Source organism: Alternaria viburni (assembly GCF_023758015.1).
Source record: "Alternaria viburni strain BMP 2772 chromosome Unknown scaffold_1, whole genome shotgun sequence".
NCBI lineage: Eukaryota > Fungi > Ascomycota > Dothideomycetes > Pleosporales > Pleosporaceae > Alternaria > Alternaria viburni.
Genome location: NW_026055770.1, coordinates 155,402 through 178,712, shown reverse-complemented (window position 1 = coordinate 178,712; position 23,311 = coordinate 155,402). Strand labels below are relative to the sequence as shown.

At 52.9% G+C, this 23,311-nt stretch overlaps 12 protein-coding genes across 12 annotated transcripts; 5 read left to right on the top strand and 7 right to left on the bottom strand.

Moving 5' to 3' along the window:
- Positions 1-578: 578 nt before the first annotated feature.
- On the bottom strand, positions 579-1,198 carry CAM1 (translation elongation factor EF1B gamma; the record flags this gene model as incomplete). Its single annotated transcript, XM_049348987.1, has 4 exons — positions 579-613; positions 662-874; positions 924-1,049; positions 1,177-1,198. The coding sequence occupies 4 exons, from the start codon at positions 1,196-1,198 to the stop codon at positions 579-581; spliced, it is 396 nt and encodes a 131-aa protein (XP_049215774.1).
- A 538-nt stretch (positions 1,199-1,736) lies between these two features.
- J4E79_000067 (uncharacterized protein) lies at positions 1,737-2,974 on the top strand (the record flags this gene model as incomplete). Its single annotated transcript, XM_049348986.1, has 2 exons — positions 1,737-2,292; positions 2,343-2,974. 2 exons carry the CDS (start codon positions 1,737-1,739, stop codon positions 2,972-2,974), a joined length of 1,188 nt encoding a protein of 395 aa, XP_049215773.1.
- Positions 2,975-3,657: 683 nt separating this feature from the next.
- Positions 3,658-4,530, top strand: J4E79_000066 (uncharacterized protein; the record flags this gene model as incomplete). Its single annotated transcript, XM_049348985.1, has 1 exon — positions 3,658-4,530. The coding sequence occupies one exon, from the start codon at positions 3,658-3,660 to the stop codon at positions 4,528-4,530; it is 873 nt and encodes a 290-aa protein (XP_049215772.1).
- Positions 4,531-4,610: 80 nt separating this feature from the next.
- J4E79_000065 (uncharacterized protein) lies at positions 4,611-5,340 on the bottom strand (the record flags this gene model as incomplete). Its single annotated transcript, XM_049348984.1, has 3 exons — positions 4,611-4,766; positions 4,822-4,923; positions 4,981-5,340. The coding sequence occupies 3 exons, from the start codon at positions 5,338-5,340 to the stop codon at positions 4,611-4,613; spliced, it is 618 nt and encodes a 205-aa protein (XP_049215771.1).
- Positions 5,341-7,060: 1,720 nt separating this feature from the next.
- J4E79_000064 (uncharacterized protein) lies at positions 7,061-8,245 on the top strand (the record flags this gene model as incomplete). The annotated part of the gene is made up of 4 exons (XM_049348983.1): positions 7,061-7,190; positions 7,238-7,364; positions 7,428-8,081; positions 8,143-8,245. 4 exons carry the CDS (start codon positions 7,061-7,063, stop codon positions 8,243-8,245), a joined length of 1,014 nt encoding a protein of 337 aa, XP_049215770.1.
- Positions 8,246-9,061: 816 nt separating this feature from the next.
- On the bottom strand, positions 9,062-9,774 carry J4E79_000063 (uncharacterized protein; the record flags this gene model as incomplete). Its single annotated transcript, XM_049348982.1, has 3 exons — positions 9,062-9,287; positions 9,339-9,505; positions 9,571-9,774. The coding sequence occupies 3 exons, from the start codon at positions 9,772-9,774 to the stop codon at positions 9,062-9,064; spliced, it is 597 nt and encodes a 198-aa protein (XP_049215769.1).
- Positions 9,775-11,605: 1,831 nt separating this feature from the next.
- Positions 11,606-12,081, top strand: J4E79_000062 (uncharacterized protein; the record flags this gene model as incomplete). The annotated part of the gene is made up of 2 exons (XM_049348981.1): positions 11,606-11,842; positions 11,896-12,081. The coding sequence occupies 2 exons, from the start codon at positions 11,606-11,608 to the stop codon at positions 12,079-12,081; spliced, it is 423 nt and encodes a 140-aa protein (XP_049215768.1).
- A 1,281-nt stretch (positions 12,082-13,362) lies between these two features.
- Positions 13,363-14,142, bottom strand: J4E79_000061 (uncharacterized protein; the record flags this gene model as incomplete). The annotated part of the gene is made up of 4 exons (XM_049348980.1): positions 13,363-13,458; positions 13,506-13,779; positions 13,836-13,895; positions 13,949-14,142. 4 exons carry the CDS (start codon positions 14,140-14,142, stop codon positions 13,363-13,365), a joined length of 624 nt encoding a protein of 207 aa, XP_049215767.1.
- Positions 14,143-15,625: 1,483 nt separating this feature from the next.
- On the bottom strand, positions 15,626-16,241 carry J4E79_000060 (uncharacterized protein; the record flags this gene model as incomplete). The annotated part of the gene is made up of 3 exons (XM_049348979.1): positions 15,626-15,678; positions 15,813-15,948; positions 16,002-16,241. The coding sequence occupies 3 exons, from the start codon at positions 16,239-16,241 to the stop codon at positions 15,626-15,628; spliced, it is 429 nt and encodes a 142-aa protein (XP_049215766.1).
- Positions 16,242-17,286: 1,045 nt separating this feature from the next.
- On the top strand, positions 17,287-17,841 carry J4E79_000059 (uncharacterized protein; the record flags this gene model as incomplete). Its single annotated transcript, XM_049348978.1, has 3 exons — positions 17,287-17,363; positions 17,426-17,673; positions 17,762-17,841. 3 exons carry the CDS (start codon positions 17,287-17,289, stop codon positions 17,839-17,841), a joined length of 405 nt encoding a protein of 134 aa, XP_049215765.1.
- A 1,174-nt stretch (positions 17,842-19,015) lies between these two features.
- J4E79_000058 (uncharacterized protein) lies at positions 19,016-21,221 on the bottom strand (the record flags this gene model as incomplete). Its single annotated transcript, XM_049348977.1, has 6 exons — positions 19,016-19,162; positions 19,216-19,329; positions 19,384-20,439; positions 20,494-20,760; positions 20,809-21,068; positions 21,128-21,221. 6 exons carry the CDS (start codon positions 21,219-21,221, stop codon positions 19,016-19,018), a joined length of 1,938 nt encoding a protein of 645 aa, XP_049215764.1.
- Positions 21,222-21,486: 265 nt separating this feature from the next.
- J4E79_000057 (uncharacterized protein) lies at positions 21,487-23,147 on the bottom strand (the record flags this gene model as incomplete). Its single annotated transcript, XM_049348976.1, has 2 exons — positions 21,487-22,473; positions 22,758-23,147. The coding sequence occupies 2 exons, from the start codon at positions 23,145-23,147 to the stop codon at positions 21,487-21,489; spliced, it is 1,377 nt and encodes a 458-aa protein (XP_049215763.1).
- Between the last annotated feature and the right edge of the window lie 164 nt (positions 23,148-23,311).

The window sequence follows — 23,311 nt, the reverse complement described above, 5'->3', positions numbered from 1 at the left end:
CAATTGCACCACCACACACCTTTTGGAAGTCTATGTGTCTTGTGCGAGGTTGCCATATTGTCTCACTGTGGTGGACGCAGATGCGTTGATCATCATGGGGGAGGGGCGTAGGGCAATCGCAATGAAGCAGCCGAAGATCGCAATCCGCATCGCAGTTGGGCAGAGGAAGAAGGTTTACCCTTGGAAGACGCGCATTCGTGTCCATGGAGACTGATCAGCAAAGGACCCGCAGGCTAAGCGGTCAAAGCTTGTCCGGGTATGCACCGCCTCATGGCCCTGCGTGTCTTGCAAAAACCCGAAGGCTTGAGTGTTGCTCAAGACCATTCAGGAGAGGCTCTGCACCAAAGTGAAAGTTGGGGTAAATACGTGAGAATGTGAATTGAGGATAGGTATAGGAGACAATTCCCTGCAGACGCTGACAAACAAGCCGGGCGACTCGGGTTACAAGCAACCGAATCCGGGGTACAAAGACACGACACGCCAAGTAGGTCAAACTGTGCCGTCACTCGTCGACATCAACTCTCAGCCGTGCTACCATCGCAATACATGTAGTCATTCCACCTCGCAACTTCAGAGGCTTACTTCTGCATCATGAGCTGGACGAACTCGTTGTCTGGATTGTGTTAGAGCGACACGTGTGATGGCAGCAAACAGGACGTACAGTCAATTCGGCCGTCGCCGTCCTGGTCGGCCTCCCGGATCATCTCGTCAACCTCGTCATCGGTCAATTTCTCGCCGATAGAAGTCATGACGTGGCGCAGCTCGGCGGCGGAGATGAAGCCGTTGTTGTCGCGGTCGAAGACCTTGAAGGCCTCCCGGATCTCCTCCTCGGAGTCGGTGTCCTTCATCTTGCGGGCCATCATGGTCAGGAATTCTGCACGAGGTTAGAGCGGGCGTGTGGCAGAAGTGGGAGGGAGAGGTGCCTGGGAAGTCAATGGTGCCGTTGTTGTCGGCATCCACCTCGTTGATCATGTCCTGGAGCTCAGACTCGCTGGGATTTTGGCCGAGCGAGCGCATGACGGTGCCCAGCTCCTTGGTGGTGATTTGGCCTGTGAGGCATCATCGTCAGCGGGGTCAAACTCGGGTGTCTAGTGCGGAGTGCGGTTGCGTGGGCAGGAACGAGGGCGCTCCCAGGGGGGCAAGGTGTGGGTGGTGCAGGCGACGGAGAGTACTGACCATCGCCGTCCTTGTCCTGCATCGCAAGGTGGTTAGCTGGTGTTGGGTGGCAGGCAGGGCTGGGCGGCCACTTACAAACAGAGAGAAGGCCTCCTTGAACTCGGAGACCTGCTCCTCGGTGAGAGAATCGGCCTAGAGAGCAGTGTTAGCAATGCGCCGGGCTGGGGGCGGGCGTGCGGTCGTCGTGTTTTGCAGGGCGGGGTATGTGCGAGGGCGCGCGGGCGGGCGGGGCTACACACCATGTTGTCTCTGGGTGGTGGGTGGTGGGTGCGAGGGTGAAGGGTGCTGGGCTGCTGGGCGACGATGGGCTGGGGCGGTGGATAGAGCAGAGGCGCAGGTGTGGTGTGAAGGAGGGTCCCGTAGTGTTTGCGGCTGGGCAAGATGGGCTGGAGTGGAGCAGGCTGTCAGACGGCCGTCTGTTGGGGAGCTGGCCTAGCGTCGCCCAGAGCGGGAAGGCGGCTCCCTCGCCGGCGCACCGCACCTCAGCCGCCGACACGCCTGCGAAGCGGCCGTCACTCACAGTCTGGCCGTCCTCTCAGGCTGACCCTCGCCAGCCCAGCATGTGGCGGGACCGAACCAACCTCTTCATATCCTACCGCCAGTCCTACGCCCACCACCCCCAGCAGAAGACGCGCCATGCCCGCCCGCGCTCCAATGGCCTGGGCGACAGCACGCGCGTGTCCGAGGAGCGCCAGGGCCTCATGTCCAGCGGCGCCTACCACGACGACGGCGACGCCGTGATTGAGATGGACCTGCTGCCTCCGCGCTGGCTCGACGTGCAGGACGAAATCACCCAGCACCTCGCCGACATCGCCACGCAGACACGCAAGCTCGACCAGCTGCACCAGAAGCACGTGCTGCCTGGCTTCGACGACGAAGACGTCAAGAGGCGCGAGGAGCGCGACATTGAGCATCTCACCCAGGCCATCACGCGCCTCTTCCAAAAGTGCCAGCAAGCCCTCAAGCGCATCGACGCCATGGTCCGCGACGCAAAACAGCAGGGCAGCATCGCCCAGGGCGAAGACGTCATGGCCCAGAACCTCAAAATCGCACTGGCAACCCGCGTCGGCCATGTCAGTGCCATGTTCCGCAAGAAGCAGGCTGCCTACCTCAAGAGTGAGACAACCCCCGCCTCGCAGCCCTGGCTATGCTAACAGTCTGTCGAGAACTACGCGACCTTGGCGGCTTCACCTCGCCCTTCCGCGTTGCAACACCCGTCCAAAACCCCTACAACGACCCTGCCTTGCAAGAGTCGGACGCCGATCGCTCCTTCTCCCAGTCCACTCTCCTCCAGACAAAGCAACAGCGCATGCGCCACGACCCCAATCAAGCAATCATTGCTCAGCGCGAGCGCGAAATCGAAGACATCGCCCAAGGCATCATCGAGCTAGCAAACATCTTCCAAGAGCTGCAGACCATGGTCATCGATCAGGGCAGCATGCTCGATCGCATAGATTACAATGTAGAGAACATGTCGCGAGACGTCAAAGAAGCCGACAAGGAGCTCAACGTCGCCTCTGGATACCAGAAGCGCACCATCAAGAGGAAGATTATGCTACTGCTAGCCATCTTGATCGCAGCTGTTTTCATACTACTGTCGCTCAAATTGGGCAGGAAAGGAGCAAATAATACGCCCGCCGCTCCACAAGTACCTGACGTTCCGCCCGCCATGGCCATGGCAATGGGATACAGACGACAATCAACAAGCACGCGCACAAGTCGCATATGGCATCGCAGGAGGCGGCGCTTGTGGCAGGGGACGAGAAGCGACCCACTAGATAAATACATGTCAAGCTGAGCTCTCCCATATACTATTTCCAATCATCTTCTCACTTCACATCAGACTACACGCTCAACAGCTACCTCTACTTCCAAGTAATCAGGCATCAGATTTGCTGCAGGATAGAGTGCAGCGGTGGGCGAGGGCGGCGTAAGCATCGCTATCGGGGTGGCGCAGGCGGGTGCAACGGTGAGCCCCACAGCTGCATGGGCGTTGGGTCAGAACCAGACTGCGGTTTAGGCACCACCATGTCAGACTGCACAATGCAAGGCCCCATAGTCTCAGAACTCAAAAGTGTAAGTCGCGTAGATTCAACTCGGTGCGTGTTGCGAGAGTGGACGTAAATAGCCAATAATGGTGGTACCTCGGCTCGGTTGCTCTTCTACGCCAAGGTCGTGAATTTAACTCGTGCTATTAAACGTGCATTCCTGGGAAGGACTTTTATATCATTACCAATTGACGTCTCTGTGTTCTCTGGCTCAGCTGATGAAGCAACCTGCTCGCTCTATGGCCGTATCATTACTAGCAAATCGTACGTGAATTACGAGGAAGCGTGTTCTTTCGAGGCTGTGTTTCGAAGACCTGCTCTAGAGAAGGTCGTCGCGTCGTTGACAATTAGCTAACAAGACGCAATGTAGTATACATCTCTGCCTAGGCGTCTATATACCTCATCATACCAGCTTCCTTGTTCACACGCAGCAATGGAGCCATCAACCTCTCCACCCGTTGCAGACATGGTAACACCGCTATCCGATTTTCAAAAGATAGGTCACAACACATATCTCTGGACATCATCATCATACCTATCCCAACTCGCAGAGCAAACTCCGCTCATCCTACTCTTCACTTGGAACGCTGCGGCCGCAAAGCACATCGCCAAATACACACTTGCCTACCAGAAGCTTTTCCCAACATCCCGCATCCTGCTGGTACGATGCTTCACCCCAGACATGTTCCGCCGTACCTCGTCCTACGCCACTTTGCTCGAGCCAACAACAGATCTTGTAGCCGAACATACCGCTTCAGGAGGACGCATCCTTGTCCATAGTTTCTCAAACGGCGGCGGGAATCAAGTCAATGAATTTGCAAAAGCATGGAAGAAGAAGTATGGAACAGTGCTACCAATGCAAGCACAGATTCTCGATTCCAGTCCGACCAAAGGCCCGTGGATGCAGAGCCATGCAGCCATTTCCGCGTCCCTTCCCAGAAACACGTTTTGGGTTTGGTTTGGTGGGGCGCTGGTTCATCTTCTCCTTGTCCTCACATTTATTGCAGACAAGACTACGGGAAGGGAGAATATGATGGTAGTTCTCTGCCGAGAACTGAACGATGAATCGGTGTTTGATACCAATGTACCGCGTCTGTATTTGTATAGTCGTTCGGATACGATGGTTCGGTTTGAGGAGGCAGATGAGCACGCTGATCTTGCCAAGGCAAAGGGATGGGATGTCACAAAGGTGCAGTTTGAGAAAAGTCCGCACTGTGGTCATATCAGGGAGGACGAGAACAAATATTGGGCAGCGGTTATGGAAGCTTGGAAGAAGGGGCCGAAGAGTGGTAACATGTCTACTTGATCTAGATACCAGCGTAACGCAGTCCTCATCTTCCTTGTGTTTATTCTAAGCGGAATCTGGTATGTTGCGTCTTGGTACGTCTACAATCGAGCTGCCACCAGACTCAGATATATGTTCCACAGTAAACCGCAGAAGCTGAGGAAGACAATACGACGCTCGACAGGGATGAAGGTGGTGCTAAAGAAGTTGGCAATCGGCCAGACCTTGTACGAATCGAAGATGAGACCGAAGAGCTCCTGTTTTAAGTATTAGCACTGCACACAGCAGCCCTTCGGCAGAGGGCCTACTTACGTTTCTGAAGTCCTGCCCAATCATCGCAACTGTCTTGCCCTTCATGAGACCAATCAGAATCAGGAACATTGACTGGTTCAGTAGCGCGCCCATGGTTATGCACTGTATCTCGCGAGTAAGCTTTAATCCGTCACCACAATTGGAGCATAGGCCACTCACGTCCGTAAACCACTTCTTGAAGATATTCCACCAGTTCCTCACTCTAACCTCTTCTTCCACAATGCCCTTTCCTTCTCCATCACCTCTCAGCATTATGCCCTTCTCCTCTTCACCTTCGCCTACAGCCCTTGTTTGCTTGACGGTCTTCCAGCCCGGAAACGCGCGCTCGAGCCAATTCTGCCAGTGGTAGTTGATGGGCGCGGTGAGTACGACCATGATGGCGAACTGGGTAAAGAGGACGCGGTCGAAGACGAAGGGCTTAGATTCGTTCCATGCTTTGAGGCGTTGCGCGATGACGTTGCTGCATGAGTCTATGGCGAGAGCGGAAAGACAGGCTACCGCGATGGGAGGTAGCTTCATCGTGGCGAAGAAGGTATCTTGGAACGCGAGGAAAGCCGGCGGAGAGTCGCTGTCTAGGTAGTTGATGAGGATGGTGGGGATCAGGTCGCAGGACCGATTGCGAGATGCAGATCAGCGAGGCCAAGTAAGCATCGCAGTACGCGGGCGTTTCGGCGAGGCGGTCACGGACGGTTTCGTAGCAGGGTGGTTGTAGTGGTGGAAAACCAACAAAAGTCAATCGGAGTGCGGCATGGCCATCTGCTTCGGCTGCGCCGTTGCAATGCCACTCCACATTGGTTGGTGTTGCTACCTACTGCGCTTGTCGGGGCATTGGCGCTTGAATCAGACGGTGGCTTGATACGCGTCACAAATGACTCGGCAGCACGCTTATCGCTCTCTCAGCCTTTACGAGGCCTTTGCCGCGGTTTTGTCACTTACTTAACTTCTCGATTTCCTGGTAGGAGAGGACCTGGAGCTTCATACCTCCCAATATTAAGCCGCGCACGAGTGGCCGAGTTGTGGCAGCAGCCTACGGAGCCCTGGACAGGCTGCTTCTTGAGAAATTTTGGTGGCGTACACGCTGCACACCTATGACAACGCTCGGCCGAACAGGAGGCACATGAAATCTGCAGAGATCGTAAATGAGGCAGGACAACATAAGCCAACAGTTTTGGAATAAGGAGCCGAGATGAATTGGAATACCTATCACCTCTCGCCTTTTACGCTTGATAGGTTAAGCAAATACCAGACATTAACGAGTTCATGATCGCATCCAGAGTAGCCTCATGCAGTCCCTGAATCTATTGCAATCTCTAAAGCAATGGGCCATTATGAATTACAGGCTGTGATAGACAATATTGTGTATGGGGTGACAACAGGCTGTTGATGTGTAATTGAGTCTGTATCTACACACGCCCGCATGCCCCGCAAAAAAATCGCAATGTGAGAGAATACACTTCAGGCTAAAAGCTTGTCTTGTCCAATAAAACCAAAAGAAGAGTTAACAGATAGAGCGAACTATGCAGAGAGCTACTTGCAAGCACAACCTGGTGCATGTATACCTTCTTGACTCGAATCTTGGCGTAAGTAGCCAGGGTTCAACAATAGTTTGTATATAGATCGCAAGGGGAAGACCTGAAATGTATGAATAAAGTAGAAGACATCAAGTCTGTTCAAGAACCCAAATCACATGCAATTTAGGCTTCCAAGCAGTAACTAAATAGCCACGTGTCAGAGCAAGAACGCCATTGCGTAGAATCCAAAAAGTACTCCGAAACCGAAACTCTTTTCAACCCGCAACGTAATCTCATATTACTCTACTGTTTCTTTTTCTTCTCGTTTCTGTAGGTGTTCACTCGTGGCACTCCCCGGCTCGAACCGTGCGCATGGAACAAGCCGACCAAACTCCGTTTAAATCCACCAACGATGACATAGCGCTATACATCATCATTGCTCAGATAACGTCACCGCATAACCAGCTCACCAGTTAACATGCTAAACAGATCTGTAGTCACGTTCGAAAACAAAGCGTAATGTGGGGTTCGATCTGTGTGCATGAACTGGAGATCTACCGAGGCTCAATAATCGAAGGTGGGTAGACGGCATCGGCGAGCGTGTTGCGCCGTCATACACCGGTGCTGTCTCTTCTTTCGTTAGTTAGGTACAAGCCATCGTTTTTGCCTCACATCTGTGTCTGTACTCTGCTCCCAAGAAACAACATCTTTCAAGAATTACCACCATCATGTCAAACAAAGCAGCATGGATCCCAGAAGCAAAGGGCCAGCTCCAGGTCAAGGAAGCTCCCATGCCAAAGGCAGGCAAGGGCGAGGTTGTTATTAAGAACCACGCCGTTGCCGTTAACCCCGTAGATTGTGAGTATCTGCATTTTCTAGTAGGAATGAGTTGCTAATTAGAGCAGGGAAAATCCAGGACTACGGCATCTTCCTGCAAAAGTATCCCAACGTCTGTGGTACTGACGTCGCTGGTGAGGTGCACGAAGTTGGCGAGGGCGTTACACACGTTACCAAGGGCGACCGGGTGCTAGGGTTCGTCTTCCGCCTTCAACCTTGAGAGCTTCCGCGGGGCTGTGAACTAACAGCATGGTACAGACACGCGTTCTCACTCGTGACTAACGACCCCGCGCACGGTGGATTTCAGCTCTACACTGCTTGCAACGCGCTCGTCGTATCGAAGATTCCATCGCACATGACGTTCGCCGAGGCCTCGGTGCTACCTCTTGCCGTCTCCACTGCCGCGGCATGCCTCTTCAAGAAGGAGACCCTCGCGTTACCCTTGCCATCCTCCAACCCCTCTTCTACGGGCAAATCAGTGTTGGTATGGGGCGGCTCGAGCAGCGTTGGAGCGACTGCAATTCAGCTAGCCGCGGGTGCCGGTGTAAAGGTCGTCAGCGTAGCGAGCAAGCACAACCTAGAGAAGCTCAAAGGCCTGGGCGCAACAGCAGCCTTTGACTACAAGGACCCTAAGGTCGCCCACGACATCATCGCTGCTCTCGAAGGCACAGAATTCGCGGGTGTTTGTGACGCCATTGGTACACCGGATGCTGCGGCTGCCTGGGCACCAGTGTACGAGAAGCTCGGTGGACGTTATGGTTCTGTGCTGCCTGATGCAGAGGGCCTTCCAAAAGGTATCGAGGGCACAAGCGTCTTCGGTCCAAGTGTAGCGCTGGCGGACAAGTACGTCGGTGACGTTGTCTGGGCTCGGTGGGTGCCAGAGGCGCTGGAAAGGGGTACACTAAAAGCTGTGTAAGTATCTATGTACCAAGTGCGTGTGAGGCATACACTGACTTCGTGCACGTACCTTTAGCCCAGAACCACTGGTAGTTGGAAAGGGACTCGACGCTGTGGCGGAGGGCTACAAGAAGCAGAAGGAGGGTGTCAGCTTTCGCAAGGTTGTGATTGAGTTGTGAGCCCTATCGGAACACTAGCCCACACAACGAACATGTGATAACAACATGTCGAAACTGACGCGGGGCATAGCTCTGAGTGATTGTGTCCAGGCAGTTCCTCTAGAAGCCACGTCCGGCATTACAAGCACATGCATGCGCTGAACATCAACAAGTTTCTGCGGACCCGGCGAAACATAACCCCGGTCGGGTCCACTTAAAAGTTTTTAGCTTCCTGCACTCTGCTTCAGTTCACGTGCTTCTTGTTCTTCTTCTTCTGCAGCTGCAAGCGTATCCAGCGCTCGCCCCTGTGTCGCATGCTCATTGACACCAGTTTCTCTGCTTTGAGCACTTGCTCTTGTAAGTACTACTGCTCTCCCAACTTCCCATCCCTGCACCATGATGAAAAGCATTCCACATTCGCAGTTTCCACGCTAGCCATCAATCGAACCTACTTTAGATGGTCAATGAGCGCGAATACCTTCCTTGGATGTCTGATTTGCATTTCAACCTCACATTACACTTCTGCTTGTTTTCGACAGCTTTCGCTGACTCTTAACAGGCCACCTAGACTCCGCCATCGTTTAGCATTCATGCTGCTATGACCAACGTGTATGCAGCTCTGTACGTTACCCAATTAGCAGTGCTCACTACACGATCGTACATAGTTGGAGTTTTGACTAGTTCATTCAATACTCATATACAATTAACACCAAGAATACCTATACTTTGCCACTTTCTCTTGATGGTGTTCCACCATACTAATGCACATTGTCTGCCAGAGCTTCGTTCCATCTTTGCTGGGGTATAACAGTTGCTTCGCACTACAAGCTCGATCGCTTAGAGCATGAAGAAGGTGAACAGACCCGTCATACCCGCGAACACAGCGCTGCCAGCGAGATGGGACGCAGCACCTGTTGCTGAAGAAGGTGAAGGTGACTCGGATGTTGAAGTACCGTTTTCGTTGAGCTTACCACCAGTGCCGGCGGTTGATGTAGGCGATACGTTTTCGGTGGCCTTCTCAGAAGCGTTCTTGAATGCATCAAGAGTGTTGGGACCAGACGCCCTAGACAATGTCAGTGAAAGCAAGCGACTACAAGATAAGTGGAAAACTTACGGGGGGTTGATAACACCGACCATGCCATTCTGGCAATGCATGCCCTGAGAGCAGTAAAACCAGACGGGAGCTGAAGCATTCTTGACCTCATAGGTGAAGGTTGTGCTGGCGACGCTCTCCATATCAGATGTCGGAACAAAACCGGAGAAGAAGCCACCGTCCATAGGCTTTAAATTTGGACGTACGAAGTCAGTGTATGTCCCACACGCAGTTCGTATATGGAGAATCTTACCTGGCAAGGGTTGGCGAAGGTAGCCTGAGCGACGGAGTGGTTCTTGGGCCAGAACGAGAAGGTGACAGTGTCGCCCTCAGCGGCCTTGAGGCTGTCTGGCTTGAAGACAAGATCGCCAGCCTTGTTACCGACAATGACCTTGTGATCCATTGCGAAGGTAGCGCTGGCCATGGCCGAAGCAGCGAAGACGGTTGAGAAATGCATTATGGTTGGTCTGTTGGTAAAGAGACTAGCTCGTTTGGTGATTAAGGAAATGCGGGTAGAAACGAAGGTTGTCTTGGTGTGTAATTGGTAGTGAGAAGAGAAGAACGTGGACCTGCCTGCCGAGCCAAATGAGCACATTTGCGTCCATTATATAGTATATAGAGAAACAGTTGCCGCCTGTTGAGCGGATCAATCGGTATACGCATGCCATGCCATAACACCTTCGAGACTTCAGGCGTCGCGAAGGCACGCTTTCTTGACGCCTGAACGCTTGAAGCGAGATCTGGGGAAACAGGGCGGTCAACGTGTCACAATGCAGAGGTCTGCTACTGGCTATGTTTGCCATGGGCGCCTGTATTGAGCCACTTGCCGCTCGGGTATGGCTGTTTCGAGCATGAGGCCGATCCTGTGGCTGTCCAGGAGCTAAGACCAGACCCTTATTTCCATGGCAAATGCGTTTCTGGCCAAGGGATGAAACTCGCTGTTGGTCGTTGATGGAACGCGAGATGTTTTGGAGAGCGTGCACGGAAGTCGTGCGCTATTTCCGCCCTGTCATCTCACCCGTGACATGCGTGGATCCATAGCGACTGCCGTGACAGTGGACACCTACCATCGCGATATCTGGAGCGTAGGTAGCTAACGAGCCGTTGGCTCCGCTTTGAGAAATTCTCCGTCACCCGAAAGACTAGCGCAACAAGCAACAGCGTCAACAGCTTCTGGTGCTGCACTCGGCGCTGCCACACATTTTCCGAACGGCCAGATCTCATGACATACCACCAAGTTTCCTCGGCACCTTCCTCCGTTGCGCAAAGCGTGGCGACCGTTCCAAGGTTCTATCTGCACGTGGTTGCTTCGTGCCTTCGGAAGTCAAAGCGTCCACGGGCCTGGTATACCGAATGAACCGACGCTTTGTTCCGCGGCTGTGTTCCAAGGTCAAGGCTCCGCTCTCACGAGATCGCAGCTCCCAGGGAGAACATTCTGGTCGAACTTCAATCGGAAAACGCTACGGTTGTATCTCGTGTCGTGAATGCCGAAATGGGGGTCTGCATGGGCGGTGAATCGACGCTTCCAAGGTTCATCTGCTGACCAAGGTAATCGTTGCTGGTGTGAGCGCTACCCTAACGGACAGCGAACTCGACGACGTCCTCCCCTGAGCAACAACAATTACTGCATCGTGTGTGACGCTCTGACGGTGGTAGTCAGATTCCGTGTTCGTCGACGTGGCTTTGGCTGCCGCCACTTCCGAGACTATACGTGCGTCGCCTTCAGACCCCGTCCGGTCACGACATCATACCTAAATCTCGTGAGATGTATCGTGCACGCGTGCCGGTGGGGTGCAGCATCGTTTTATTGATCGCTGTCCGTGGCTACTTATTATGGCACATTGAATGCAACCATCCGTATCTCCGGGCCTTTTCCTCGTCTACTGGACCGTTTATAGCTAGTGAAAGCCTCTCCCGCTGCTAGCGTGCCAAAAATATCGCAACTCTCCGCATTAATTCTCGTGTCTTTTGGCGCTATAAGCTTATCTGTGCTAACCTACACCAAACGCCGCTATTTCATGGTCATCTGCTTTGACCGCTGAAGCTAGTGCTGTCGAAATGGTAAGTCATTCCGGGATGTCGCTCGCGTTCGCGCTTGGGCACCCTGTAAAGATTGCCATTGTGACGAAAGACGAGGTGGAAGCCTCGGATCGTAGAGTGGAGGCTTCGAGATGGCGGATGGTATAAATGGCAATGTACTCGCAACTGCAAGACACGCATCATCAGTAACCAGCCCTCCGACTTCCAAACCTCCATTCTCTAAGCCTCTACCCATCTACCAACAAATCATGCAGTTCTCCAGCATCACCGCAGCGGCAATCCTTGGTTTTGCCAGTCTGGCTTCGGCCATCACTGTCAGCTACGATACTGGCTACGATGACGGCAGCCGCGCCTTGACCTCGCTCGCCTGCTCGGACGGCTCCAACGGCCTCATCACAAAGTACAACTGGCAAACTCAAGCCAACGTTGCTGGTTTCCCTAAAATCGGTGGATATATGGGTGTTGCTGGATGGAACAGCCCACAGGTACGTACACTTACTACATTTCCTCATCTTCATTGTCTAACAATACATACTAGTGTGGTACATGCTACGGCGTTACCTACAACGGAAAGACCATCTACGTTCTCGCCGTCGACCATGCTGCTCAAGGCTTCAACCTCGCCAAGGCAGCCATGGACGAGCTTACAAACGGCCAGGCTGCGGCTCTGGGACGTATCGATGCCCAGTACGCTCAGGTCGCTACTAGTAACTGCGGGTTATAAGCACTGCGCTCTACTACAAATGATGATGATTGGAGAGGGAGGATCACGAGAAACATCCGATAATGTGTATTTACAGGATTCCGGATGAGGTATTGCATAGCATAGCGTTCCTTATTTGCATGCGGTGGCGTTTGTACATACATTCCTTACTTAATTCATAGTCCATATAGGATGCAGGTCTGCTTGCCATAAAGAGAGGCGTTATTTATCTGTTGATGTAAATGTCTACCATTGCCGGCCTTAATGACGCCAGAGTCCACAAAGTCTTCACACTTTTTGTGAGCTTCTTGATCATCCTCCCTCCTCCCCTTCACTGTGCGAGTCGCAGCCATGCAGCTGCGGGGTAGGATAATCCCAAGTTTACTCTTTTCGGCATAGCTCTTGTGAATAGTACGTGTTCAGGAGATTCTACACCTTCGCTGATGACTAACCTTTCTATACGCTCTCCTCTTCTATGTTGCGTGTATACCTAGTCGTGATCGACAAATCACAAGACCGTTGCGTATATGGAAAGTATGAGATGACGAGGAGATTGCAGGGGTGTGGAAAGTTCGGATAAGGAGATGCAACAAATGTTTGAGGTTGTTGAGAAGGCTATGGAAGGCTGGTCGTTATTACGCTTTCGGTGGACACTGGTAGAGGGGAGTTACCAGATTCGCCGGCTTTGTTATCCCAATTTCTTCTTCTCGGATCTATAGCCTTCTTAATGAAAGGCTGCAGTGATGGTGGCGGGCAATGCTAGCCTACATTGCGGAGACGGTTGCATAGATTGAATGTGCGTGACATTGGCACTGACATCTATTCATTGTTTCTATCTACTTACATGCATCCTAATTTCTCCATGAGATCTAAAGGCTTGTTGGTATATCGCTATTCGCAAAGGAGGGCCATCTACGCGATGACCAAAAGACTTTTGTTGTGGAAACGAAATGTACATGTCCCAAGAGTATCGAGGCTACGCCCGCATAGCCAAGCGCTCGTGGCCTGCTATTAGAAAAGGTTGTGTTAAAAAACCCGAGGGGCGATTTGTGATCAAGCGTCCTCGAGACAGCACTTGTTTAACGAGGTGTTGAAGCAAGTAATCGACCAAGACTGCCACTAGCGAATGATGGCTCAGGAACTGGTGACTTGGCGTAGAAGATCTCGCCTTCAATTGTACTAGCAGACGTCCTTGATATGGAAGCCGCCGATTTGTGCGAATAGGACTTTGGACTCGATGGAGCCGTCACTGGGGTAACGAGATCAATTGATTTGGCTCCGTAAGACCCACTATGCGACGGCTTAGTCCTGGGTGGAAGAGGTCGCGTAGTGGCGGGCGTGTATGGCAGCGAGTAGCTCACTGACGAGGCTGGGGTGTGTGACAGCGAGGGGGCGGCGCTAAAGCTGATTTGTGAAGTAGAGCTACGGCTGTAGCGCGGTCGAACGGTATCGGGGAAGTAGGCAGGCGAGGGGAATTTGCGGAGATATTTTGATGCCTCCGAGTCGAAACGCTGACACCGGTCGACGCTGTTATCGTCTGACGAGATGTCGGAGAAGGCACATGACGAGCGTTTTGACTCAGGCTGAGTGGGGGAGCGCTGAGGTACAATGTCGCGAAAGGCAAACTCGTCGAACGTGAAGTTGGCAAATGGCGTAGTTGGCGGTGAGTAATGATCGTATGAATAGGTAAGGCTCTTCTCGGTGTCCTTTTTCTTGCAGCTACGTGTGCATGTCAGTAGGTGGCCTGTGCATCATAGAGTGGGTGTGGGCCATACCTTTCCGAGCAATAGAGCACAGAGTTACTGGGAACAATAATTTGCTTCTCGCAGACGGTGCTGCAACACAAGATTAGTGCGCAGTCGCGAGGACTCGGATGACGACAACATACCAGTAGTTCAAAAAACTCACGGCCATTGAGTCCTCGTCCTCGTCGGATGCAGTCTCTTTGTAATGAACGGCTTTGGAGGCGGCTTTGGTGCCGTGGGACTGGGTCCGCTTTGACAGAGGCCTAGAGGGCCGTGCGTGCGCTGGCTGCGACTTTTTGGATTGATGAGACGGGTGACGAACGTGATGTGTGGCCATGATGGATGCAGAAGAACTTTAAAAGCCTCACTGTGGTAATCGCGCACGGTGCACGGTGCACGATGTCGTTACAGGGCTGGAAGTAGGGCAGCAAAGAAGCGGTGACACAGGCCGCCGAGTACCAGCTGCTGATATGACGGAAGGTTCGTGCGTGGCTTTGTTTAGGATCCTTATCGCCTGGGTTCTGCGCCAACGTCTTAGCCAGGAACACGATAGTGCGTGTCTAGATCGTGACGATGTACAAGAAGGGGCCTTGATCGATCGACGAGGTTGAGAGGCGACACCAAGAAGCCAGGAGAACGAGCTTACTTCAACAGACACGGGACGTGCGACGTCGGAAGGAAGGAAGGATAGAGTGCAGTATAGTTCCGGGAACGATGCGCGGGTTGGGCTGGGCTGGGGTGCGCGGCGATAAGCAGCAGTTCGTGAGAGACAGCAAAGCCGAGTATTTCCACGGGGCAGGCGGCTTTCAGCGGCAGGATAACAAGCTATGTATCCGAGATCGATAGCAAGAGGAGTGCGGGATTGCGGTCAATAAGTAATTACGAGACCGGCGCCTGCGAGTACCTGAGGGCAGTTCTAGAACATGGTTGACGACGACGGCCTAGATATGCGGTCGGGATATGGTTGCGCGTGTGGGGATGATTCGTGATAGCCATCACGATGGAGCCATTGAGATCATCTAGCACGCCATAGCGGCACCCGCTGCCCGCTGACTCCTCCCTACTACCCCCCACTCGCATCCACCATGGTGCCTTGCTACAACTCAATCTTTGCCGGTGTAGCCACGGCGGGGAAGCCTGGCCAGAGTGCATCCTTTCGCCGTTGCAGCGCTGTGCATGGAAACGTCGCAGCCGTCGTGTTGCAGCGAATTGCGGGCCGAGCATGCACACGGGAAGACCACCAAAGGTCCACGTTCTTGTGCAACTCGGTGCGACTCGCAGCGGGCACCATCACTACACACCACTGCCCACTCGGGTGCGAGCTCTCTCAACACAATGAAGCCATATTGCGTATCTATCACAGCCTTCCGTTCGGTAACAGGGCGCGGCTCCTCTTTCGCAATCGACTCACCACGCCTTAGTCGGGCTTTGAACAGCTTTTTTCGCGGCTTCATCCAGCTCACCAGTCGGCTTGCGAGCCGCTATACATAGAGTGTGTTCCTTGCCGATAATTCGCATCTCTGAAGCACTCCGGTTGAGTGACTTTTGACTGTGCATAACTAGATGCGGGTCCATTGTCTACTCGCGTAACTCTATCCTAGCGGCCGCGCAACAAAAGAGCCAACCGGGTCTTCAGAAGGGCCTTCACCGTCTCGAACATGGTGAATCACCAGAAAATCTCTTAGGCTTCAAAATACACACCTTTCTTTATGCTGCAATCCGCCACCATCAGCGTCTATGTACCTTCATATGTCGGTCAAGAGTTTTCTCTCTCGACACCTTGGTCTCAAACAGAAACCGGATCGTCCATGTATCGCCCTCTAGTGACACGCCACAGTTGGATCGGGGTCGAAGTTGGATAAAACGGCCCTTTCTGTTGGTGTTCAGGCACCGGTGGGCAATCAACCTGCTCGAAGCTGAAACGGTTCCGCCCTACCCCACAAAAGTCAGCAACAACTCGCCCGATGTCGTAACATGGCCAGGAAAACAAGACGTGGAGAGACCCACTACACGCGTTCAGAAAGGTCTCGAACGTTTCTTCGTTGCGAATCGTCGCAGATATCAGAGCTTCGAGCGCTGGGTTCAAGTAGAAGAATTCTCCCAGAGTCGAGACCAATCGCGGAATGACGGACTTGTCGTATGTCTGCGACGTTGTCAGATCCACTTCTCCACGAGACTGCAATGACGATGACTTACGACGTCTGCTCCCACTACAACATCTGGTACGCTCATGCCATAGTCTTCGGGAAAGGTCGCTGCGTCAATGGGATGGCCCCACCTCAGCGCGGCTGTCCGCACTTGAATCCGGGACGTGTCATCGACATCAAGTCCGTTGAGAAAAAGATTTGTTCTGATGGCATCGACAACAGCCTCGTCGCCATCTGTGGCAACCACGCCGGTCGCCCCCAAGTGCTTCGCGCAAAGAATGGACAGCATTCCAGTTCCTGCGCCAAGTTCAAACAATCTCTTCCCGGATACAAACGGTCGGCCAGCCTCGGACGCGAGATGCGACCCGAGTAGCAAGGCGGCTTCCCAAGTTCTGAGACCAGTCGTTCCAGACGAGGAGATGACGGATCGCGCTTCAAGTAGCGTTACCGTACGTTCGTGCGTTACGCTATCATCGATTGAATGATGGGGGTAAGAGTACGTCACGAATGCTTTTTGCTGAGCTGCATCGGCTTCGGAGGGCAGATCAGCAACAAGCAGAATAGTCATCGCTTCCATAATGTCATCTGAGATTTCCTATAATTGGGACGAAGAGAAAGGTCAGCAAGTGCTGCATGGAATCTTTGCGATTGCAAGATGATTATTATGACTTGATAGATGGCTGGCTACAGCGAAGGCAAAGCCATGGTGAGGAGATAGGAGACCATACATCCTCCTCCGGGTCGGTGATCGACCTCTCGAGTTTTGCGACAAGTTGTTTGAGAATCCTCAACCGATAGCGGTCCGGGGGTAGTGATGTGATATTGGCTGCATCGAACAGATTGTGGAAGAGCCACACTTGTACGTTTGGCGCTTTTAGTATCGCATCATCTGGCCATCTTAATTGGTGTGGTTCGACCAGCTGGAAATACTGGCGTTGCAAGATAAGTAGCTGCGGTAGGTTGGACGGAGCGTCCATGGAAGCGACAATAGTTTTTGTTCGGCACGTAAGCTAGAATATTTCAATGTGTCTCAGCCTCCCTAGTCGTGCAGCCTAGCTGTATGTTCTGATTTTGACGAGGGGAAAGAACATCCAAGCACGCATCTGCTTACGTAACTTTGTAGCGGGGCGCCTTGGCAGACTAAGCGAGGCGCACTGCCGACCGCCGACACGACGCAGCAAATTCGACATCTCCATCTTGCCGCCAGCTAACCACAGGTAATCGACAACAGCAAGATCGATCTCTGTCCAGTACGTCCATTGCAGACCCAAGCCCGCCCTATTGTACTTGTGACTCACGGCTAATTGTCGTGTTGCAGGTCGAATCCTTCCAACATGGCCGACTCTCAAGTTACTCTGCGCACGCGCAAGTTCATCCGCAACCCTCTCCTCGGACGTCGTCAGATGGTCGTGTAAGTGCAGGAAACACCGAGCACACAGTTGCGGGGGATTGAGTCTGACGGGAATACTACAGCGATGTCCTTCACCCCAACCGCGCAAACGTTTCCAAGGACGAACTCCGTGGCAAGCTCGGTGAGCTGTACAAGGCCAAGAAGGACGATGTCTCCGTATTCGGTTTCAAGACACACTTTGGTGGCGGCAAGAGCACCGGCTTCGCTCTTATCTATGACAGCGCCGAAGCCATGAAGAAGTTCGAGCCCCGCTACAGGCTAGTACGCTACGGCATGGCCACCAAGGTCGAGAAGGCCAGCAGGCAGCAGCGTACGTCTTCCCTGCGTCTATGCATGGTGTCGCAATTATGGCGATGGATCTGCATGTTGATACATGACACATACTGACTGGACAACAGGCAAGCAGCGCAAGAACAGGATGAAGGAGTTCCGGGGCACAGCCAAGTCCAAGGGCGGTGCGAAGAAGGACAAGAAATAAGCGGGTGCACACTGATGATGACTACGAAGGTCATGGCTGGAGTCGAGTGGCGGTTTCTCTACAACTACTGGTTCGCCTGGTTCTTCCTCACGGTGGATACGGAGTTGCTTCTGCGGGCATCGGCATGTATATCTACGAGCGCCTGTAAAACTCTTGCGGATGGGAACGACAAGACGGATGGCGTTTGAGATCAATTGTCTGCTAACCATCAATGCATATCATGGACTTTACGATCCCCCAACTATTTTGCCACTCGCCCGATTTCCACATGGTTTACCCCGGCCACTGCCAATCCTATGTGTCTACGAACGGATACAGATGACCTCTTTGAGACTATCAAACCTGTGTCATGACTTGCGGCCATGAGGAGATGACGTTGTTCTATATCTTGCAGTCATTAGCCACCAGTCAGACCGTCGTCCTCGCTGCCTGCGCATCACCCATCCTGTTTGATCCATTCCTCGCAGACCAACCATGTTTATCCCTGGCATTCCTCCACCCCTTGCACCTAATACCTTCCGTACTCATGATCGCTGTCGCGTTTCCTTCCAAGTCCTCATCCCTGTCCTTTCCCAAACCCTCAAATCCGTGAGCAGCATACTATCCAACGTTCGAAGCGACTTGTGTCCCTGAATCTCGTTGCCGAGTTCGCAATTGTTGATGCCGTATAGAAGAGCAAGAAGGCCTAATTGGGGGATCTGTGGACAAGTAAATTTCAGGCGATGTAAGACAGCAACAGCACACATTGACTAGAAGTAGGGTGTAGATGGTTAGCGTAACAAAGGGGAAGATATTAAGGCTGCTGGAGCTCTCTTATGTAGAATTGCGTTGAGCTCTGTTTCACAGTATCGTCCATGGAGCTATCTTGTCGTATAAAACCACCCTGGCAGCTGGCATTCTCATGCTCAGACATTACCGTCCTTGTCATATGTGTAGTGTGATCTCAAAATGCTCTATTATCAGCACGCTCAATGAGCGCATCTAAGGGAACATTTTCACAATAAGCTGGTGATTGAAGTTCGACGAAGCTACGTTGTAGTTCTGATTAGTTGTACATGGTAAAGCAAACGACTGTTATTATACTTTGAATTACTACTCGCCATATTTAATACAGGTGCGCAATCGCTCAAAGGATGCATCGCCAGGTGTACACAGACAGACATGGCACGCGCCATCACTGCTCTCGGGCTTCAAAGTCCTCAGATCTCCTGGGGTATTCTTCTGAGGGCTGTGGCGCAATATTCTCAACTTCGGCTTTAGCTTCTTCCCAAGCCGCCTTGTTTCGTTTCGCCCAATCGATATGGCATTGAGCGAACTCCATCTGCAGTTGTTCTTAGCGGCTTTCAAGAGCACTAGGTAAAGACCGAGACATACCATGTAACGCCGTAAATCGTCCTCTTTTTCACTCTGGAATCGTCGCAGGTCCTTCATCACACCCGCACTTGCGTCTTTGGTGTCTTTCTCGGCCACAGTCAGCGCTTGTTCGAGCTGCGTAATGGTCAGTATCTCCAAGTGTCTTCACAAATGACATATTAAGCCTACCTGTACCATACTATCCCGTGTCTTGCCGATCTGATCTCTTCGAGTCTTTTCAGGATCTACGTCTGCCATACCCCTGAAAGCATGTGTAATGGACCCAAACAGCTTGTTGGTGACGAAATTTCCACTTGCAGTCTTCTTGTGCGGGCTACTAGGCGGTGACTGATTATCAGGTGCGCCCTGTGCGCTGGATGGTGTGTCGCCATGTGTAGGTGGGAAGTCGGAATCAATCGACGCCCTATCCTCGTCCGATCTACGTGGTTGCTCCGCCTCGCCGATGCTTCGGTGTGAGCTGTTGGATGCAGCGCGACTTCGGGCAGGTTGATGGCTGACGCCACTCAGATGTTGTTCTAATCGTTTCGACTCTGCTTCACTGCGTTCGAGGGATTCTAGTAGATTGCGCTTCTTCTCAAGTTCGTCCTTTGTCATGTCCTCCTGTATCCGCTTGAGCACTCGATATCTCAAGGTAGAACGTACGATACCGGCAAATTGCGCGCTCTCACGCATAGGCTCCGAGAAGCCTGCGCTGAGAGACGAAGAGAGTTCGGTCGTCGCAATGTACGTAGAGTCGACAGCTTGTCCCGTCTTTTCAATGGCTGCAGCGAGAGACTGCGTCTGTTCAGATAGCGAAAAGGCATTGAATCGAGCGCCAAGATCTGCCATGTCCTCTCCCCAATTGCCCAGGTGCATGAGCAGTCGTCTGTTGACCTTCTCCATTGGTCCTTGCAGCAGGTGTTCTAGGTCTTTGGACGAGTTCTCGAAGCTAACAAAGTATGGATCCAACTCCTCTTCCGACATATTGCGCGTCTCAGGAGGGAAACGACCGAAAATGGCAGGACCCGGTGTCGTATGCGCGGCTGCTGAAGGTAGGGCTGCGTTGTTGGCTGGTGAGACAGGAGTACCCGAGCTAGATATGGTACCGCCCGACTTCAATTTTGCGGAAGACGAGGGGACTGGAAGGTAGCTGTGGGCTTGGGAAGGGTTCGCGGCATCGAGCGGAGGTGCTTTGAGGATCTGTTTGGGGATATTGGAAACAGGCGGGCTGTTGAGTACGTCTGCCTACAGAAGCAAGTCAGTTGAAGGGGTTGGTATCTACAAGAGAACGAAGCCTACCCAACTTGTGTAGGGATCGAGGAACCGCCAGAAGACGCCATCTTGTAGTATATCCTGCATCTTCCTACACCTGTTAAGGAAGACAGCCAGCATGCGCTTCCGCAGCTCTATTATGCCGGCATCCTCCTTCGCCTTTGTCGGCTTGGCGGCGTAGTCGGCCATGGTATGCTTCTCGGGGATGGGAGGTACGATGAGCGTGGGGTGAAGTCTGACCAGTTCGGCGCGCAGGGATGCAAATTCAGAGTATCGGCGCTTGACTTCGAGGCCCTGTCCATGTGTCAGCTGCGCGGCTCCCCAGTAGCCTGGCTAACATACACCGCAGTTGATGGTGTACTGGATGTAGTTCACACCGTCCTTGCCCGCGCTCGTGATCAAGACGAGTTGCTCGGGGTGCTCGTACAGCCATTGTTCCACGCGCGCATCGTACCCGCCCTTCTTAGGCGCCTTTGGGTCTGCGTGGTCTTGGTCCTGCTCGTTGTAGTCGACGTCGCTCATGTCGCGCTGAGAGACATACTCGGGCGATTCTTGTGCGGGCGACGAAGCCTCCGAGGGCGGCGTCGCGGGGCGGTACGGCACTTGGTCATGTCAGCTAGTGATGCTGGCGATTGCTTCAGACAGTAGGTAGAAGCCTTACGGGCAGCGGGCGACGCTAGCCCAGGAATATCCGACGTGTTGGAGTCATGGCGGGCAAAGGATCCATACGGATTGTTGTCCTCGTCGTCCCACATGTCGGCGGTGGTGGTGGTGGTGTAGTTGTCGCGCTCACTGGGCGGAACAATGGTAGCGCCTGTTGGTACAACGAGCAGAGTCAGGCAGCACCAAGCGTCGACGTTGAGATGTTTGCCTTGGACATGGTGAAGCTCCCACGCTCTCCCGGCAGTGGCAGTGACGTTGCGCGTGGTCCAAGCTTGTCGACCAGCCACACCTCCGGCTGCATGCACGACGCCCCGCCACGTCACGTTACACTTGCTTACTCACAGCTATGTCATGGAATTAACAGACAAACCCTTTGCTATCCGCAGCGCCGTGCTGCGTCTCATGCACTTCTTCGCCTTCCCGTACGCCCGTGATAGTTCCTACATTCTCGTCGTCGAAGAAACCTTCGTTCGCTGCCAACGCTTCAAACCCCAGCTCTCCCCCTGCCCCTCGAGGCACCATTTTCACCGGCCAGATGAGGCACAAGCTGTAATAAACCAAGCCGCCCATGAACAGAGATAGTAGAAAGCCAAGCTTGTACATATTCTTGCTAGCCTCGGCGACAGAATCAGCATCCAAAGACCCTGCGACGCCATGGACCGTGAAGGCAACCCCAGCTGTCCACGCAGCCAGCATGCGCATATTCCAGCCTTTGCAGTACGAGTACGGGCTTTCGGATGCAGTCGTGTACAATGAGGGAACATGCAAGTTACCCTTTCGAACGAGCCAGTAGTCGACAATCATGCACGCGCAGATCGGCATCAGAAATACAGTGTAACTTCCGAGGAACGTCAAGAACGCAGTCGCCGAGGCGATAATCTTCCATGGAACAAGTAAGGGTGCCAGAATCGCGCAGAGTACCTGGCCCCGCACAATGGTCAACCATCGAGGGAAGATTCCTGTAAGATCGGCACCAACGGGAAGCGAGTTGCTTCCTGCATTGGTGACAAGTACAGCGAGCATCATACCGAAAGACGCAAATACTATCCCTGCTCTAGCTCCAGCAGTCCAATATTGATCCAAGATGGCGTCGTAGAGATCCCATACGTTCCAATAGCTTTGGCCGAGGACTTGTGTAGCGGCTGCAGTCGTTGCGGTACTCAGGAACATGACCAGTACTTTACTGGTAAGAATACCGAAGCCCTGGCTCCATGTCACATCGCCGTAGGAATGTCCGTATCGCGCTATATCAGGCTGATTGATAAGCACTGGCGCCAGAGCGCCCATAACGGAATTGATGGCTTGTATCATGGGCCAGATCAGAGCTGAGCCCGAGAGCTGAGTCTGCTTGGTCGTGTACGTAAAACTTCCAATTTTGCCCCCATTGGCACTGATTACCCAAGCGAGCACCCCGAAGAGTGCAATCGTTGTATAGACAGCTTTGACAACAAAGAGGTGTCGAAGTACCGTGGGATGAATGAACATGACTGGTAGTTGCGCCTAAAGATGAGTTTACGAAGTCAGTATTTGTCTCACATACAGTTCGTACATGGATATCACTAACCTATTAATTTTAGCATACTCAGTCGGCCTTGGACTTGAACGAGAGAAAGGTGGACATTACCTACCATCCAAAACAAGAAGAAGCTCAGCAAATCTCTACTCGTGATCCCCGCACTCTCTGAGAGGCGGTTTGGTATATCATTGTAACCCTTTCCAAATATACCCCGCATGAACACCGACGTGATACGGCCTCCATAGTAGGTCTGCGTCGCAAAATAAATGATTGCAACCACAGCTCGTACGACGATGTACAAACTCGCTCCCCTGACGCCAGCAGCTGCGCGCACATACACAGGGAAGCCAAGAAAGTACTTGACAGCGCCGCGACTATTGAGCACAACCAGAACGGTGAGAATGGCGGAGCCGATGATAGCAGCAATCATGCCGTGCCACCAGAGTAAACCGATTGAGACAAGAGATGCGCCGAGGTTGTACGAGGATGGGCTGAATGTCATGGTCAGATAGTATGCGAAGTAATGTTGCCAGCGCCATCTCCGATCTTCTGCATTGTGTTAACTTTTGGAGATGCTGAAAGATGCATTTCAAGGCTTACCAGGAGGACTGGGAAGGAGGTCTTTGTTATAACGCACTTCGCCTTGATCGCTGGTATCTTGCGCTA